At 39.0% G+C, this 20,532-nt stretch overlaps 1 protein-coding gene across 4 annotated transcripts in view; it reads left to right on the top strand.

Moving 5' to 3' along the window:
- The window catches only part of RBFOX2 (RNA binding fox-1 homolog 2), a 280,863-nt gene that overhangs the window by 207,781 nt on the left and 52,550 nt on the right, over positions 1–20,532 (top strand). For all 4 annotated transcript variants that reach the window (XM_088025331.1, XM_028088599.1, XM_088025333.1 and 1 more), the window contains one exon: positions 10,927–11,151. In XM_088025331.1, coding sequence (XP_087881457.1) covers positions 10,927–11,151 — 225 coding nt within the window. The remainder of the gene's footprint in view (positions 1–10,926; positions 11,152–20,532) is intronic.

Raw genomic sequence — 20,532 nt, 5'->3', positions numbered from 1 at the left:
TAAAGGAAAAAGACGTCATTCTTAACTTTTGTGTTTGTGAGATTGAAGGAAATTGTGGATCTAAAGCACAAGCACATGAATGTTGAGTCTTTTCTCTCCTAATGGTACTCTACCAATTCTCACTTACTTACGCCAACATTCTTCTCCATATGATATCAACCCAAGACAACATTTGTTTCAGCATGTATTATCCTTCATTAGTTATGCTCTCTACTCTAACCAAACAAAGCAGTTTGCTATAGTGTGCATACATGTGACTCTCTATCTCAATCCTCCTTTTTTAAAAATTTTTATTTAATGCTTAATATTTATTATGCACTGTATGGGATTCTACAATGTACAAAACAGTCCTCTCTTAAAGAAGCTTTTTTTAAAAAAGATTTTATTTGAGAGAGAGAGAGAGCACAAGCAGGGGGAGAAGCAGACTCCCCACTGAGCAGGGAGCCTGATGCCATGCGGGACTTGATCCCAGGACCCCAGGATCATGACCTGCGCCAAAGGCAGACGCTTAACCAACTGAGCCGACCAGGTGCCCATAAAGAATATTTAATAGGAAAGATAAGATACTTATCTAGATAAGTTTTGAATTTATAGATCTTATCCACATTCAGAGTGCAGGCTAAGTGCTATGGAAATACAGGAGAGGAAGAAGTTTCTTCTAACAGGAAATGGGAATGCAACACTTGCTGTCAAGTCTACTCTATTAGACCCTGATGTGCGGACTTTTGATTCTTCTTCTCACATTAGCCTCACCAGGAGAGAGCTGTCCTGTGTGTGTTCTAGTTGACAAAACTGAGACTTAGTTTCTTGTTCAGTGTCACAGAACTAACAGGTTATTAAGTCAGGATTCGACCCCAGACTTATTTGGCTCTAAACCTTAACCTCTTTCCTATACACCGGGGTCAAAAAACTATGGCCTACAGGCCATATCTGGCCCACTGCCTGTTTTTGTAAGGCTCGTGAACTAAGAATGATTTTTACATTTTTAAATGGTTAGAAAAAGATCAGAAGAAGATGATTTTGAGATGTGAAAATTAGATGAAATTTATGTGTCGATGCCCATGAATAAAGTTGTCCTGGAACACAGCCATGCTTATTCGTTTACATATTGTCTGTGGCTGCTTTCATATTATAACAGCAGAGGCCAGTCGTTGCATCAGAAATCAGACTGCCTGCAAGGCCTAAAATATTATCTGGCCTTTTACAGGGAAAGCCTGCTGACCCCTGCTTTATGCCATACTTCCTTTCTAGGGATAGCTTCATGGAGAAGGGATTATTTGAGTTGATTCTTTATGTCCAGCTAAGTTTTCATTATGCATGAATATTCTTGATAGAGGATACAGCATGGGGAGCAAAACTGATCTGTGCTATAGCGGACCGGCTGTGATTTGGGAAAGCACCAGATGTAGGGAATGTAGAAGTCTAGACTCATTGCAACACAGAATTAATGGTTGGGAGTTGTGTATGATATGCCCTGGGGGGAAAATGGTTGTGGACCCTGCTGGAGATGCCATGTGGAGTAGGGACTAGCAACACCAGCTTGGGAAATGGTTTAGATTTGGATTTGAGTCTGCTTGTGCCAGTTATTAGCCAAATGGTTTTTCAATAAAATACTTAACCCTTTTAAATGGTAGTTTCCTTATCTGTAAAAGGAGAATAATGGAAATATCTACCTTTTACAGCTGTAAGAATCAAATCAGTTTATATATGTTGGGTGTTTATACATACAAAGTGCTTAGTGTATTGCCAGATACTTAATAAGCATTCATTAAGTGTAAGCATTTAGTATGTACCATTGAGGGAGGGCCTAGAGGATGTTAGAATGTATTTAGTAGATGATGGTGAACCTTTGTGTCACCAATTTGGTGCTCATATGTAGCACTCTGACTTGTATTGAAGTTTATGGTAGGCTCCTTAATGTGATTGTAAACTCTTGGAAGGCAGATTTCTAACTTGTATAATGATGTTTTCAGTGCCCACGAGTTGTGGACCCATAGCAGGTATTAGTATGTCTTAGAATTGAAATAGAATTTCAAATATCTCTCCCCACTACCTTTTCAGCTAGTGATCATTTTAAAAACTACTTTTGGTAGATTTTTTTCTTCTCTTTTCTGTTCTTTTTTTTGGGGGGGGGAGTTGTTTTCCCTTATGCTATGGTTAGTTTTGTATATCTGTAGTTTGTTTCTTCAATGTTGTTCCCATAAATACAGTCTTTAAGGGTTTTTTAAAATTTCATGTAACATCCACAACAGTGGCATCTAATAGGATTTTAACATTTGCTAAGTTGTGGAAGTTTGGTCCCACAATCTACCTGGTGCTTGCAGTGGTTGAGAGCGACTTTTATTGGGAATATAGCATTTTAGTCACTTCACATTTTATCTTACAATTTTTGTAACAATGTGTGGCGTTAACATTGCTGTTTTATAGAGGAAGAAACTGAAGCACAGGAAAGGTAGGTAATAACATAACTGTTTACAACTACAGTAATGACAAAGCTGAGATTCAAATTATGTTCTAACCATGTACTTCAGCATTGCCCTCGGTGAAATATGGAATTTATTGGGTTTCAGGTGGATTTGATAATCTTTAGGTAGTGTCTAAGTCATGTGATAAACAAATTTGTTTGTATTAGGGAATAATACATTGAAAAACTGATCCTCAGTCATTATATCCCCACATTCCTTTCCTATGCAGGCATCATCTTGAGTTTTCATCAGAATGGCATCCTAAAAATTAAGTCACAGTGGCCTGCATTCTGTGTGAAATAAAATACTATTTTTTGTCCTGTTAATATTTCTCTTCTTGAACTTTTGTGTAGGTAATAAAACAACAGTGAGATGGCAGGACATCGAATTGATCTGTTGAGTAATTATTGAAATATCAAATAATGCTATATCCCACATATATCTGTTTCATGTATAGGTCTCTCCAGGGTTTTTCTTTTTCTTCTCTTCCTTCTCCTTCTTCTGTTTAAAAATAACTTTAGAAAAGCAGCTTTGCCACTCATTTATGAGTGTGCCACATCTTCTTACTTTTTAAACCAGAGTGTTAGAAATGTAGGTAGCTTTTTTGGAAATTTGGGAGATGTGACTGTTTAGTAGTGTTGTAAATTATGTTGCTGATGAGAAGGCAGTTAACCAAAGAATTACTCTGTTTATAATTCCCTGCCAGTTCCTGTAGTAAATTCATGTGGATCTTAGGAGGATTAGATACAACCCTCTCCGTCTTAACAGTTAGCTTTGTACAAGATGGGGACCATTCTTCACCTTAGGTGTTCTGCTTCATTATTCTGCTCATGCAAACCCTTAAGTAAGAGTTGTGCTATGTGACTCTATGCCAAGTGTAGTTCTTAGTCCTGGGGTTGTGTCAGTGGGCCAAACAGGTAAAACCTCTTGCTTATGTTCTAATAGAGGAGACGAAATAAATGCAGTATCATTATAGATGAGAGGACAGAGAGAAATAGGGGCTGAGAGTTTGAGTGGTCAGGGAAGCTGGCATTTTGGCATAGTTGTGAGGGAGGTGTGAAGTCAGACATTGGAATACCTGTGGCGCAGAACGGTCAACGCTGTGAGGGTTTCTTCTGGAGCTAGGTGCTTCGTGTGGTAGGCAGGTAGTCCTGCTTTCAGAGAACCTTCATTTTCCTGGGATATACTGATAAGAACTAACAGGAAATGCAGTTTGTTTTTCTTCTCATCTTTCACATAAAATCACAATTTATATTCTAGGGAAGAAAGGAGTTAAAGAAGTTAAATCTTCATTAGATTCTTGTTAAGTGAGATAGAAACTTTATTTGCATATAGTACTCCTTATTGTCTGTTCATCTCATGGGAGGGAAAATTTATAGACTGCTAAATTCGGTAAAAGAGAATTTATGTCTAGTTTTGTGGACTACAGGAAAAAAGTTAATAACTCATTTTCTCAAGTGATATATACCTAAGCTGCTTAGCCTATGATTTTAAAAACAAAACATTTTCATATTAAACATAGAGGTAAAATCTTGCCTAGAAATGATCATGTGAACTATTATTCATAGTTTGCCTGGGGGCTATCAGATTTTCTTTTCTGAACTTAAAACTTTGGAATATATCCTGGAAGTTTATAGAAATCTGAAACCATTTAGCATTTATAATCATTGCCATCATCATAGATTATTGGGGATATTTTCAGACATTATAGAGTGTATGAAACAAAATGCAAAATCACTCCTGTTCCAGTTTCATTCCCTTAGTATATAAACATATTTTTTAAACAAAAATTTAAAAATTCCTATAAGGAGTAAAATAATCTGCTAAGAATTTCATTTTGGCCTCATAACAAAGGTTTACATTTCCCTTTTTTCAGGAAATAGTTCAGCCCCTGCCTGCCTCGTATTTGTTTGAAACACATAGTGTCGAGGCTACAAGTAGATCCTATAAAATGTTTTTACCTTTCTCCCCCTAACCCCCACTGCTAATTGATGTGTTGATTCAGTTGACTGAGCCAGCTTTGTCAAGACTACCCCTGTGGGAGAGGCAGTACTGTGAACTCCTGTGCCAGCGCCTCACTCCCAGCATGGTTGGGTTGGGGGCGAAGGGAGGCCAGAGCAGGAATGAGTCTGCAAGGAGCCGAGTTGGAGTATGGAAAGCAAGTCCCTTTGCTGTGTTAATTGTAACTGGGAAGTAGTGTCTTTTAGCCTTACTGATTATTTAGTAGACCCTTCTTGTATACTGTAAGATTATATTTATGCCTGGAGTTGGGAGTGTAGATCTACAGAGACCTTTGGTGCTCTTGCTCTCCTGCGTTCACCAATCCACCTGAATTTGAATTTTCTCTTTCATATCTGATTTCAGGCCAGTAAATCGTGTGAGGGCTTCTGAAGCAGTGTGCTTCATGCAGGGGGTAGGCAGGCAGGTCGGTGGATATGGATACAGTCCTGTGTAACTTGAAGAAGGGAGAGTGTTGTTTTATTTCTCTCTCAGGACACCCAGGATAGCTAAGAAGTCATAGACAATACCCCAGCCTGGAGATCATGAAAAGAACTTACATGGTGATGGGTGACAAAGATAAGCCTTTTTCCTGAAAAATTATGGGCAAAAATTTAAGATTTTCATAGCCTAATTTCTAAAAACTAAGCAAAGGAAAAATTTTTATATAAAGCAGTCCTTAATACCACTTAGAGGTGATTCTTGGACATGGGAGACAGCTGAATTTTGATGCGGTGCAACTTGAAAATGAAAGACAGTTACTAATTTAGTCTCTAGGTAATGTCACTACCATTTTCTTTTTTTGTTTGTTTGTTTTTTAAGATTTTATTTGTTTATTTGACAGAAAGAGACACCTCGAGAGAGGGAACACAAGCAGGGGGAGTGGGAGGGAGAAGCAGGCTCCCTGTGAGCCACCCAGGCGCCCCATCACTACCATTTTCGTAAGGATAGCACAATAATATTTCAGTGCTTCAGCATATCGGCTTCCTCTTATTGATTACATTTTTCTTGCTCAATACTTGGTAGGTTTTATTACAAAAGTAATACATGTTTATTATTAGGAGCATGAGGAGACTTTCAGGGATTTGGAGTAGATATGCCCACTACTTTGCAGTGATAATTTCATGCATGTACACGTATATATGTCAGTGCTTACACTATAAATAAGTAGATGCAGTTTGTTGTGTAGGTCAATTATATCTCAATAAAACTTTTTTTGTAAATTTTATTAATTAGATGACTAAAAAATTGGACTTGTTTTGCTGTTAATATGTTTTTCCATATGTTAGTGAGATTGAACATTTTGATGGTATTTCATCATCTGTGAATTGTTCAGTTACATTGTTTGCCTTTTTCTGTTGTGTGTGTTTCTTATCAATTTGTATAACCTACTCTTATATTAGTGATGACAGTGTCTGTCTTATCTGTTGCAATTCTTTGCCCCAGTTGGTTTTTCTTTTGACTTGAAAGGCCATTTCTCCCCCTTCTCTTGCCTTCCCTCTTCCCCTTGCTCTCCTTTCCTTCCTAACTTTTGCAGCCATATCTGTCCTTTTTCTCCTTCCTGGTTTTTAGGTTTCCTATCTTCCTATCTTATGTGAGTCCCCCAACCCCAGTTATGCTCCCAAGTTTTCTTATATTTTCTTAGTTTCCATTGTTGTCTTAGATTTTATTCCTTCTTGAAATTTTCTCTTTTGGAGTATACACTGTGAGGGGCTCATTTATTTTCTTTCTGGTGGGTAGCCAACTTTACAAATCCTCTGTGGTAAATAAACAATTTCTCCCCACTGAAGTGAAATGCTACTTTTATCTTCAATTAATTTTCTATATAAACTTGAAATTATTTTAGGATAATCAGTGTTCTGTTAATCACTGTGTATATGCTTAGTGTTTAATCACAGTAGCTTTATGGCAAATCTTACTGTACGATAGAGCATGCCCCACCCATAGCTTTTCCCTTTCCAAACTTTCTTTTTTTTTTTTTTAAAGATTTTTTATTTATTTGACAGAGAGAGATAGCGAGAGCAGGAACACAAGCAGGGGGAGTGGGAGAGGGAGGAGCAGGCTTCCCGCGGAGCAGGGAGCCCGATGTGGGACTCGATCCCAGGACCCTGGGATCATGACCTGAGCCGAAGGCAGACGCTTAACGACTGAGCCACCCAGGCGCCCTCCAAACTTTCATAGTAGTTTTTCACATACCAATTAGAATTATATTTAGTCCTGTTTTCTTCTCCAGGCTCTGTTTGCTTCTGACTGAAAATGACATTAGGTAGGGGAGCTTGGGTGGCTCAGTCAGTTGAGCATCAGACTCTTGGTTTTGGCTCAGGTCATGATCTCAGGGTCATGAGACTGAGCCCCATGGCAGGCTCCACGCTCAGCAGGGAGTCTGCTTAAGATTCTCTCTCCCTTCACCTCTGCCCCCCTCCTCACGCACTCTCTACATAAATAAAGTCTTAACAAAATGACATTAGGTATACATTTTATTTTAGCAAGGATTAACATTTCTGTATGCAGCATTCCTCCAGAAACGAAGTACATCTCTCTGTTTATTCAGGCCTTGTTTTATATCCTACGTCGTGTGTGTGTGTGTGTGTGTGTGTGTGTGTGTGTGTGTGTGTTTAAGATTTTATTTATTAGAATGAGAGAGAGAGCATGAGAGCGGGTGGGTCAGAGGGAGAAGGAGACTCCCTGCCAAGCAGGGAGCCCTATGTGGGACTCGATCCGGAGACTCCAGGATCATGACCTGAGCCGAAGGCAGTCGCTTAACCAACTGAGCCACCCAGGCGCCCATATATCATGTGTTTTATCCAATACATTTTGTTGCCCTTTTGAATAACTGGTTATTGCTGGTTGTAAAATAGTTAATGTATAAATATGACAAAATTTTATTATTAGGTCTACTCATTTGTAGTTAATTTCTTGGGCTTTTCTAAGTACATAGCTATAGTTGCCTCTGCGTTCTCTTTGTCTCCAGTGCATGTTTGTCGCTTTATTGTGTGTAGAATGAGTCATAGGGACGGGTGATTTTTAATGATGACAGGTATTTCACAGCTTGATATGTTTGCCAGTGTTTTTTTAATTGCCTTATTTTTCCCTTGTTGTAATTAACATGTAGTGACATCAAGTGTTCAGTTTAATGAATTTTAACAATTTGGTACCATCATCCTTAACAAGAAATTTAACATTTCTGTCATCCTAGAATGTTCCATCCAAGAATGTTCCAGATCTCCATCATCACTCCCTGCCCCCCAAAAAAGAAACAACTGCTTTCTCACTTCTGTTACAATAGATTTGTATCTCATTTAGCACAGCTTTAAGATTCATCTGTGTTATTGGTAGTTTATTATTTTTTTTCTCTCTTTTTTAAGCTATGTAACATTCCATTTTGTGAATAAACTACAGTTTATCCATTTTTTTGTTGATTTCAGTACAGTCGTTTTCAGTTTGGGGCTATTATGAATAAAGCTTCCATGAACATACTTGTACAAGTGTCTCTGTATACATATGCTTTTATTTCTTTGGGTTGAATATAAGGAGTATTTTAACTATATAAAAAGGTAAAACTGCAGAATAGTTCTTCCACATGAATATACTGTTTTACACTTTGCCAAGCAGTATATGAAAGTTCTTGTTGTTCCACATCCTTGTCAACATTCGGTGTTTTCAGTCTTGTGGCCCTTTTAATTGGTGTGAAATGGTAGCTCATTTCGTTTTAATTTCATACTCTTGACGGCTAATGTTGTTGAGCCACACATTCGTGTATTTCCTGCCCATTGGCTTATGTTTTTTTTTTTTTTGGCTTATCTTTTTGTGGGAGTTTTTCTGTTAAAGTCATTAACCCAGGGCACCTGGGTGGCTCAGTGGGTTAAGCGTCTGCCTTCCGCTCAGGTCATGAACCCGGGGTCCTGGGAACGGGCTCCCTGCTCGGTGGAGAGCCTGCTTCTCTCTCCCCCTCTGCCTGCCGCTCTGCCTACTTGTGCTCTCTCTCTATTTCTCTGTCAAATAAATAAAATCTTTAAAAATAAATAAATATATAAAGTCATTAACCCATCTTAAAAAAAGATGCTTTGTTCTTTTCATTTTGATTTGTAATGGTTCTTTGCCAGATAGTGTGCCGTGAATGCTGCCTCCATGCTCCATCTTGTCTTTTAATTATCTTGGTGGTACTTTTCAAAGAGTAAGAAATGTTTAGATTTTGATGGAGTTCGGTTTATCAAGTTTTTCTTCAAAGGTTCTTGTTTTTTATGACCAAAGAATTCTTTGTTTATTGTAAAATTTTGACAATTATCCTCTTTTTTTCTAGATGTTTTAGAGTTTTAAAAACACTCTTAGTTTTAGGTCTGTTACCTCTTTCCAGTAAACTTTTGCATATGTGGGATGAGTTTAGGTTTTTTTTTTTCCCCAGTAGGTATTCAGTTTTTTAACTGTTAAAAAGGCTTTCCTTTCTCCTACTGAATTGACTTGATGACTTAATACTGACTGTATATGCATGTGTCTATCTGGATATTTTCTGCTCATTCATTGATTGATTTGTGTGTCTTTAAGCTGGTTCCATACTGTTGTGAATACTGCAGCTTTGTAATAAGTCTTGAAATCAGGTAGTATAAGTCCTCCAACTTGTGTTCTTTTTCAAAATCGCTTTGGCTTTTCTAGGCTCTTTGCATTTCCATATAAATTTTAATAACACCTTGTCAGTTTCTGCAAAAATATCTGAGATTTTTATTGAGTTTGTGGGATTTGGGGTGCATGGCCATCTTAAGAATACCAAGCTTTCCAATCCATGATCATGTATATTTCTCCATTTATAACAGCCTTTGTACATATGTTCTGTTTCATTTTATGCAGAAGCACTTATTGTAGCAATGATGGCAGAACCTTTCTTTAAAAATAGTGTGAGATCTTTCTGCAGCTTTGGATTTATTTTGTTTGAGATATATATAAGTTTAATGGCCATCAAGTTAGTGTCAAAAGCCTGGGATGATGTCTAGAAAATGCTGCTGAGAATTCTGTTTCCTGCAGCTCTCTGGATAGAGAATCCCCTCTTGAACTGAGGGGAAAGGATAATTGGGACTGAGAGAGAAAGAGGAATAATTATTCCCTTGCCTGATGGAAGTGTGCTCATGAGTAGGAGGAAACCAAGTGACATAAACCCAAATTTTCTTTGATTACCTACTGATACGATGTCTAAAATAGGAGTGGGAGGAGCCTATCAAAGTGCAGACATTTTGAAGCATTTGCCCATCTCTGCCAACTACTTACAGAAGGACAGTGGCCCAAGACTTTGCAGACTTGTGTATCTTCAGTAAAATAATGGCTTTGCTTTTTATGGAATAAAATGGAGGCCAGGGGAGGGAGTGCAAGATTCAAACTCTTTTGTATCTGAACTTAGGACAGAAGTGAGAGAGGGGCTCTGGAGCCACAATGGCTCCTTCTAACAATTCCCTGTAGTTCCTGCGTACTCTTTATTGATATTTCAGATATCACAGTGAATTCCAGGTAAGCATCTGGGAATGGTTATCACATGGAGAGGTATCCTGCTGTGCAGTTAGCCTTATAAAGCTCACAGTGATTGTGAAGAACTCTTAAATTTTTTTATCTGGGGATTTTTTTGGTCTGTCTCTAATATTTATAATTTAAGGAACCTATTTTTTTTAACTGTTAACCTAGTAGCCAAGACTTAAATAAATCTCTATCTTGAAATCCAAACATTAACTTTTTAATAATATACTTTCTTCTGAACTCTGTGCTCTTAAAATCTAGAGATCTGTGTTGTCTTGTTTTGAGAACTTAATTTATAATGTCGCCCTACCTATTGTTATGAATTGTAATTTAATGAAATTGCTTTGTTTTTCCCTGAGAATCTCTGTAAGAGGATAAAGAGTGTCCTGAAGAAAATACTAATTTCAACTCTTAAAACTCTTCTTGTGGGGCGCCTGGGTGGCTCAGTCGTTAAGCGTCTGCCTTTGGCTCAGGTCATGATTCCCAGGGTCCTGGGATTGAGCCCCGCATTGGGCTCCCTGCTCGGCGGGAAGCCTGCTTCTCCCTCTCCCACTCCCCCTGCTTGTGTTCCCTCTCTCACTGTGTCTCTCTGTCAAATAAATAAAATCTTTAAAAAAAAACAAAACACAAGAAAGCCACAACTCTTCTTGTGTGAGAAATTTCCTGGCATTTTTTTAAAACTTAGTTTAAAGGAAAATTTTTGCCTCTTTGGTAACTAATCAATTTTAATATGGTCGTGGACCTGTTTAAGAACACAAATTGACCAAAGTTGGGTGTGTGTTTGCATGGCTACATATATACATCTCTGTATATGGCAGTGTTTGCCCCAGTCCTGAGGCAGTAAGCCTTCTGTTTTGCCAGAACGAAGAGAGAATACTCAGAGAATTTTATATACTCAAAAATAGTCATGTAATGAGAACTTAAAGTCACTTTTTCTCCTTATTTTCTCTTCCACTATTTGTTTTAGGGTAACCAGGAGCCAACAACAACTCCTGACGCAATGGTTCAGCCTTTTACTACTATCCCGTTTCCACCACCTCCACAGAATGGAATTCCCACAGAATATGGAGTGCCACACACTCAGGACTATGCCGGCCAGACCAGTGAGCATAACCTGACACTCTACGGAAGTACGCAATCCCACGGGGAGCAGAGTAGCAACTCACCCAGCACACAAAACGGATCTCTCACGGTATGTGAACTCTGAGGTGGGAAATGGAAGAGTGCCTGCCATCATATTGAAATCTTCACCAGAATCATCAGCCAGAAAACCCTTTGAATTAATTTAGCATCTACATGACACTACATAGCATGTGTGTAATTTCATTTCTACCCCCTGCGTTGAAATTAGAAGGTAAGTATTTAGAATCTGAGATCACAGTCACTGCCCAGGAGCTTAGGGTCTAAAGACAGAGCAGACAACACCAGGTGAGGGTACACTTAGGTCAGTTTCACCAGGAAGCTTCATTTCGCCACACCTTGTGGTCCCTCCTGTGTTGTCACTGTATACAACCTCTCAGCAGTGTTCTGCACATTGCTTCCTCCCTCCTCCTGGACATAGTCTCTTGCTCTTGGCACACCCCCTGTTTCCCTCCTGTGCACTGGAAGTTCTCTCTTAGTCCCCTTTGCTGGTTCCTATCTCTCTGTTCAGTTTTTATTTTTTTAATTAAAAAAAATTTTTTTTAGGATTTTATTTATTTATTTGACAGAGACACAGTGAGAGAGGGAACACAAGCAGGGGGAGTGGGGGAGGGAGAAGCAGGCTTCCTGCTGAGCAGGGAGCCCGATGCAGTGCTTGATCGCAGGACCCTGGGATCATGACCTGAGCCAAAGGCAGACGCTTAACCGACTGAGCCCCCCAGGTACCCCTAAATTTTTTAAATTTTTATTTATTTATTTTTAAAAGATTTATTTATTTGGGAGAGAGAGTTTGCAGGGGAGCAGTAAGGGGGGAAACAAACTCCCCGCTGAGCAGGGAGCCTCATGTGGAGCTCAGTCCCAGGACCCTGGAATCATGGCCCCAGCCAAAGGCAGACTGAGCCACTCATGGCCACCTCTGTTCAGTTTTTAAATGTTGCAGCATTCCAGGCCTGTGTCCTAGGACCACCCTCTTCCTCTTATTTTATGTCCTCTCTCTCTATAATTATACTACTAAATTCACCTTGCTGCTCCAGCAAAACCTAGGAGCCTTCTCTCTTTCCTTCGTCTCCACATCCAATGCATTTGCAAGTCCAGTAACTATAACTCGAAGCATTCTCTTCAGCTCTTCTCTTTATCTTAATACTCTAACTGGATAGTGTACATGATTAACAGCTCAGCTCTTCTGCCAGATTTCTTGGGTTTGAGTTGGGCCCTGCTTAGCAGCATGACTTTATTAACCTCTTTCTGTGTTGGCGTGCTCAGTGAGGACAAATACATACCTGTACCTAGAAAAGGAAGACAGCAGTACCTGCCTCTGCTGGCCGCTATGGGATTTAAAAGAGTTGAAGTCATGTATGGTATCATCACTGTCATCCCCATGCTCGTCCAGGCCTCATGGCTTATTTCCTGTGTTATTGCTGCCTGCCTGCCTATCCCTTCTCCACACGGCAGCCAACATAGTGCTCTGTTTTCTCACGCAAATGTTACTTTCCTGCTTAACTCTAACAGTTCCTTCACATACTTACAATAAAATCCAAACTCTGTACTTGGTTTACTAATCCCGGGCCCTAGGCGACCTCTGTGGCTTTGCCTCTTGCTACTAACTTGCTAAAGTAAAAGAAATGTCAAAAATCATCCAGTAGGTATATATCACATATATATCAATACACAGGAAGTCATATTGTCTGTGGGATTGCTGGTTTATCTCCAAAGATAAACATGTTCTGTACTCTGGATAGAAAGATCTGTGTCTGGTTTTTAGATTTCTTTTTGCCCTTCCTGTTTCAGATTATCAGGAGAGCCTTATTCAGCCTTTAAACCACTTGATATGATTTACTTCCCAATAAATAGCCTTACAGTGGAAGCTTTTATTGCATAAGGATGGATTTAACCTTCAAATACTTTCCATTTTCTTTTATTAGTTATTAGACCACAAAGAAATCCATTCTTTCCTTGAAAACATGTTATCTTTTCAGGGTTGATCAGTTAAATATAAGCACATAATTTTATACTTCATAAGTAATGGGCTACAGTAGACAGTTTATTAGGAAGATGTAAGCCCATGATGGGTAACAGGTGAGGATTCCGTAGCATTTGTTCTGGAATCATGAACATATTGGCTGCTATCTTGGCTGCATTTCCAAATCAGTTTCAAATGATTATGAATTCACAGTCTTACCAGAACTACTGTGCGAAGCAGGAATAAAATACAAATCTGAGGCTTTATCAAGTATTTTAATTACTACGTCTATTTCTTTACTAGTTATCTGTCCTTTTTCTATTTTTATTTCTATGTTCTGTTTCACATCGAATCAATCTTGGTAATTTGTGACTTTCTAGGAATTTTTCTTTTTCATCTAAATTATCTGTTTTGTTCGTGTAAAGTTAATTATCATAATAATCCCATATGATCCTGTTTTAAATTTCTGTAGCATCTGTAGTGATATCCCCTCTTTGATTCTTGATTTTGGCAATTGTGCCTTCTTTTTTTGTTGGTCAGTCTAGCTAAGGTTTATTAATTTTGCAGATCTTTCCAGAAAACCAGCTTTTGATTTCATTGATTTTTTTAAAAATCTGTTGTTTTTCTGTTTTATATTTCATTGATTTCCATTCTGACCTTTATTATTTCCTTCCTTCTACTAGCTTTGAGTTTGATTTGGTCTTAGGTTTTTGTTTTTGTTTTTTTTAAGTCTCTTGAGTTGCAGGGGAGGAGGAAGGGGGGAAGCAGACTCCCCCTGAACAGGGAGCCCCATGTGGGGCTCAATCCCAGGAGCCTGGGATGATGACCCCAGATCATTGATTTTAGATTTTTTTCCCTGTCTGATACGTGTTTAAAGCTATACATTTCCCCTTTAAGTTTCCCATACAATGTGATACATTGTGTTTTTGTTTTCATTCAAGATATTTTTAAATTTCTCTTTATGATTTCTTCTGTGATCCTGGGTTACATAGACATGTGTTTCTTAATTTCCAAATGTTTGAGGATTTCCCAACTTTCTTTTCTTGATTTATAATTTAATACCATTGTGGAGAGAGAACATACTTTGTATGATTCAATTTTTTAAAATTGATTGAGACTTGTTTTAAGGCTTAGTAGATGGTCTTTCCTACAGACTATTCCTAACCAGTTGGCCTTTTCTCAATATGAAATGTCCCTCCCTCTTTTTCTATCATTATTTCTTAAGTCTGTTTTGTCTAATATTAATATAATCACTTCAGGTCTCTTATCATTACTATTTGTATGACATCTTTTCCCTTCATTTTTGTCTCAAACTCTGAATCTAAGGTGTGTCTCTGGTAAAAAAACAAAAACCAAAACCATACAACTGAATCTTACTTTAGCCAATCTGAAAATGACTGCCTTTTTATCAGAGTATTTAGTCTATTTACATTTAAAGTAATTGTTAATATGGGTGGATTTATGGCTGCCATTTAACTACTTGTTTTATGTCTCCTATCTTTTATTGTTCCTCTATTCCTTCTTTACTGATTTCTGTTAAATAATTCTTAATTGTACCTTTTAAATCCCTTTGTGATTTTTTTAATTAGTTATTTGTGTTGTTATTTTTATATTTTCTTAGTTCTTGATCAAGGATTACATCTTCGACTTAGCATAATTTACTGATGTGTGTACATGCTTGCTTACTTGTGGGTGCACACACAACACGTGTGTGTGTGTCTTATTCTGGTAAAATATTGCAGCTTTGGTCTCATATAGCTTCATTTCTCACCATCCTTTGTACTATTATTGTCATCTATATTATACATATAAGATCCAGTTGTATGTTTTTTTTACCAGAGACACACCGTAGATTCAAAGAGTTTGAGACAAAATGAAGGAAAAAGATGTCATACGAACAGTAATCATAAGAGACCTGAAGTGATTATACTAATATCAGACAAAATAGATAAAACAAGAAGATGGTTGGAGACAAGAAATGCAACAATACAGTATTGTAATTATTACTTTAAAAGATCTTATATTTTCAAAGAAACTTACCATTTTCGGTAATCTTCGTATCTTCCTGTGGATTTGAGTTGTATTCTGATATCATTTCCTTTCAGCCTGTAGGATGTCTTTCAGTATTTTCTGTAGACTAGGTCTGTTTGAAACAAATTTTCTGTTTTTGGGTATCTAGGAACTATGTCTTTATTTTTTTCTTCATTTTTGAAGGATAGTTTTGCTCACTGTACAATTCTTAGTTGACCGTTTTTCACTACTCCCCAGCACTTTAAACCTGTCATCCCACTGCCCTCTGGCCTCTGACAAGAACGAGCTGATTCTCAGGAGTCAGCTATTAATCCTGCTGTTCCCCTTTCTGTGATGAATTGTTTTTCTCTTGCTGCTTTCAAGATTTTTATTTTATCTTTGGCTTTGAGCAGTTTGACTCTGATGTGTTTAGGGTGGATCTCTTTGTTTTTATCATACTTGGAATCTATTGAGATTTTTGGATCTGTAGATTAATATTTTTATCAAATTTGGGAACTCTTTGAATATTTCTTCAACTATTTGTTCTTTCTCTTTCTCCTCTCTTCCTGGGACTTTCACCACAAATATGTTGAGAACTTGATGTCAGTCACCCACAGGTTCAAGTTCTAGTTTTTTGTTTGTTTTTGAGTTGAATCGAAACAGAATCTAACGTTCTGTTCATTTTTCTTTGATGTTTTTTCTTTCTGTTCACTAGATTGGAGAATTTCTGTTAATGTCTCTTTCAGTCCACTCACTCTTGTTCTGCCACATTGCACCAGCTTGTGACCCCATCTAGTGAATTTTTTATTTCAGTTACTGTACTTTCCAACTCCAGAATTCTCATTTGTGATTTCTGCTTCTCTGTTGAGATTCCTTGTCATCATATTTCCTTCAATTCTCTGAATACGTATGTAACTGCCACTTTGAAGTCACCTGCTGAGTCCAACATCCAGGCCCACTCAAGGGTCCTTTTCTAGTTTCTGCTTGTTTTCTTGAATCCGGGCCATACTCTCCTGTTTCTATACAGGTCTTGTAATTTTTTATTAAACTGGACATTTTAGTAATATATTGCAGCAGCTCTGAAGTGTTATTTTTTTTAGAGGTATAGGTGTGTGTATGTGTGTATGTTTTAAGTAATTTGCTTGAATTTAAACTGTGGTCTGTGACTTCTCGATGGTGTGCAGCCACTGCTGTTTCTGCACAAAATCTTAGCGATTTTCCCTCTCATTTTTACTTGTTTTCCTGGCTAGGCGTCATCCCTGTGTCTCCCTAGCTCAGTGGTCAGCCAGGGATTTGGGCAGAGGTTGTGTTGAAGCAGCTCCAGCTTGTAACGCTTCTGCCGAACTCTTGTCGATCCATCTGTTTGTGGGTTGGGAAGTGAGTTCAGAGTTCAGCCAGTTCTCAGGTCTGCCTGGCCTTTTCTGTCTGTTGGGCTCTCATGTCTCCCCTCCTCATGCTTCTAGTTTCACCATTGGTCACAGATATGAGGAGAGCATATCTAGCTCCTCTATAATTCTCTCATTTTTTCCAGGATCTCCCCTTCTTATTGCTGGTTGCTCCACCACTCACCTCAGTCAGACCACAAGCTCAAGATAGAAGAACTAAATTTCCCCTGTTAGGGCCTACCAAACTTGCCACTTTTAGCCGACAGAGCTGTGGGTTTTCTACTGCCCACCCCTTCCCCCCAGCACTCATTCCACCCCTGCCCCAAATGCCCCAAGTTGGGTTTACCCCTTCTGATAGCACAGCTGCTACTTCTCATGGCCCTGGCCCTGTCCTGATAAAAACGAAGTGCTCTCCCACAGAACTGAGGGATCGGTGGTGGTGTTGGGGCAGGGATGGCGTGGCGGGTTGGAATCGCCACAGGCAACGTGTGTGGCCTCTTGCTGGTCTTACCCTAAGCTCTAGCAATTTTTCAAGAAATTTCTTTATCATCCGCCTTTGATTTCCAGAATGTGAAATGACTGTGGGACAGTTTTTGTCCAGCTTCCTTACCGTTGTCTTGTTTTGGGGAGGAGTCACTGACCTGTTCAGGCCGTCAGAGTCAACAGTACCCTCCCCGAGTCCTGTCCTGGTGCTGGCTGTACAGTTCCTCCCTGTGCCTCTCCTCCCCACGGCCCGCTTCTCTTCCTGCTTGTTGTCCCTTCCTGCAACCGTCTCCCATTGTTTCAGATGCCCGGGTTCTAGGTTTCTAATGGCAGGGTACAGGGCAAGTTCTTTTCCTTAATACAAATATATACAGTGAAGACTTCTGTTCCCCATCCCTATTCGAAACTCTTCACTACATAATTTTGCATTTTGTCGACCAATTTGAGTTCCTAAAGAAATACTGAAATAAAATTAGGAAGCCATGTGTATGGACTGGGAATTTATTGGTGCTGAGGAGGAAATGGAAAATCCTTTGAGCTGTGTCTACAAACAGAGATGGCACAGGTTCTATAATATTAGGAAAATTGCTAACAATAAAGTGGGAAATTATTAGGAGGCTCTGGTTGAAGATGCTTCTTACATATTTAAGTGTACATTTAAAAATGGGAGTGTGAATTCACTGCTCTTAAGACATTTGCTTTGTAAGTTGTGAATGTGTGGGTGTTCTGGGGGGATGTGTGTTTGGAGGGAGAGACTGAGCAGTAGAGCAGTACATCATAAAACTTAGATTTGACAACATTATAGATTATTCTGTTAAACTTTTACTGTCTACTAACATGTTTCTTAAAATGGATCCGGTATTCCTGTAGCCAATTAAATCCAAAAGGTAGATAGGAAGCTTTGTTATTTACAAAGAAATGATACCTTAAATTTCTGTAACACTTTGTTTAAAAATTGCTTCCACAAACACTGTATTATTATAGTTCATAAACTAGTCCTAGTGTATGTGAGGGTTTTACAGTCGGGGATTTCAGAGTCTGTTCTCTCCATTCTGCTGCTTGGATTCCCTGACTCCAGCTCAGCGACAGGAGGTAGTGTATGTATATGCACTGGTCCTGAGAGCAGGCACCTGTGCATCTTTTCCCACTCAGCCCAAGTGTCAGCTCTGCTGGGAAGCTTTGATTTTCCTAGGCAAAGCCAAGCTTATCCTTCATTTAGGCTCAGGTAGACTCCTGAGCTGACCACTTTTTGTGGAACTTACAAGATGTTGTTTTTTGTTCCCTTCTGTCTCCGTAATTAAAACTGTAAGCTTTAAAAAAAAAAAAAAAGTTCTTCTAGTTCATCTTTGCATTCTCTGATTTATCACAGTGCCTGGCACTTAATAGTTACTCAGTAACTGTTTCTTGGGTTATCAAAAGTAGTTAAAGGAGTTAAGGTGTGCCGTAGGAGGTCTGAGGAGGGAGAAGCTAAGGCTTCTAGATGCAGGTGGCATTGATCTGGTCCTCATATTAAGAGTGATTAGAACTGGAACATGCACAGAATTAGAACATGATGGGAAGAATTAGGAAAGTCATTTCTCAAAGCAGAGTTAGAGAGATGGGCAAGATCAAAATGTCTTTGAATAAAAGCATGTGTTTCCAATAGGCTGAAGTTTGGGGTGTTTGGTGGTTACAGACAGAGGGAAATAAGGTGGGGGGAAAAGTCGCTTGAGTACAAATTGGGAAGAGTATTTGAATGCCTGGCTGAGAAATGACTTTATCGAAGGCTTTTGAGGAAGGAAATGGAAGTGAGCAGAGCTGTGCTTCCAGAAGACCTATGTGTTGCATATACCAGATGAGGGGAGAAACGGGGACCAGTTAGGAAAGAGTCTTCTGAGGTTCTGGCCCAGGGGGCTGCAGCGGTTCTGTAGAGGAGGGATGAATGGAAGAGAAGTTGCCACAGTAGAATGCACAGGATAGCTGATTAAATGAGTAAAACAAGGAGAGCACAGTCAAAGATTGTGTCCTCCTCAGTGCAAGAACTGTATCAGGAATAAATTATTTCACCTCCCAAACTTCAGATTCCTCATCTATTACATGAAGCCAGCAGTGCCTACCTGACAGGATTGTATTGAAAAGAAATTAGAAATGTTTGGGAAATTACTGGCTTAAATAGTTCTTTAATTTGCTTTTTTTAAAAAAGATTTTATTTATTTAGAGAGAGAGTGTGCACACAGCAGGGGGAGGGGCAGAGGGAGAGGGAGAGAGAATCTCAAGCAGACTCTCCACTGAGCACGGAGCCCAACTCAGGCTCAGTCTCAGGTCCCTGAGATCATGACCTAAGTCGAAACCAAGATTTGGACACTTGGAACCAACTGAGCCACCTAGGAGCCCCTTTAATTGCCTTTTTAAAACCATCTTTTAAAACCATTTGTCCTTTGATGTCCTTGGTTTGTGTTTTTTATTATTGTGAGCCACAGCTGTACTGTAATAGAGATTTTGTTTATGTTGAATAGTCTCATCTTGTGTGAGGGAACCAAAAAAAAAAAAAAAAAAACTTCTACAGAAATGAGAAATAAGCAATGAAATTTGGAATTTTATTTCTAAAACGTATTTCAGAAATTGATTTTCACATTGGGCTAGAAGCTTCTTGTGCCCTTAAGACAAGAGCCTGTTTTGACAGTCAGTTTGTCCCATACTGTGCATTAGCGAAGAGATAACAGTCAGGGGTCCTGATTACCCCTGTACCTTCCTGCAGAGAAGAAAGGTCCTCAATTGTTATATGTTTAGATACTCTTCTAAATGCTGGCAGGCATAAGTGACTAAAGTATTTGAGGTAGACAAGCTTTGGTGAGTAATCTTCAGATGAGGTTTGTGTTTGTATGCATATTCTACCCACCTAGTAGATTATACTTTCCTTGAGGGCAGGAGTTACTACTTGCCCTCTTATCACTCACATTGGCATATAATGGATGTTTGGTAAGTTTTTTGAGTGAAGAAAAAAGCTTATAAAGGTCCAGCATCTTCTGTGATTGGTTAGGAAATGTTAATAACATCTTTTGAAGTATTTGAACAGAGTTGTTGATGGCTCTAAAGCAGAGATTTGAAGGCACAGCTGAGGGGCCCGCCTTTACTCTGTTGGTGAGCTGTAGACCTCACAGCCCTCCTCAGTGGTGGCATTCAAGCACACCTCTGTATGAAAGATAACTGGAACTCCATGCTGTCCACCATCCTGTTTCTTTGCTTTGTTGCATGCCCTTTCTCTGGAGTTGAAGCCAGCTTTTCTCTCACTTCTCTATTAGATCGGTCTAACCATCTAGGTTTCTAATGGCAGGGTACAGGGCAAGTTGTTTTCCTTAATACAAATATGGAATTACCGTGGAATTACCCACTGACTCCCTCACTTAAAAGTGCCTTGTGGATTGGTATCCCACTAAAAAATAGCCAAGAAGTGCTAGCCCTTAACATGGGTCCATTTGCCCAAGTGAGGATTTCTAGAACATAATGGGAAAGATGGGGCCCAAATCTTTCTCTCACATTATGTGTCGTGGGCCATATTACCCTCAGCCTGCAACGTAGGCATTCACGTTAGCATGTCTTTTTCCAGGCTAGAATT

The sequence above is a fragment of the Eumetopias jubatus genome, unplaced genomic scaffold (assembly GCF_037043125.1).
Source record: "Eumetopias jubatus isolate StellerSeaLion01/CBP00866 unplaced genomic scaffold, mEumJub1_p1.0 scaffold_8, whole genome shotgun sequence".
NCBI classification, from domain to species: Eukaryota; Metazoa; Chordata; class Mammalia; order Carnivora; family Otariidae; genus Eumetopias; species Eumetopias jubatus.
The sequence above is the reverse complement of the archived record's forward strand: the minus strand, read 5'-3'. Positions and strand labels throughout refer to the sequence as shown.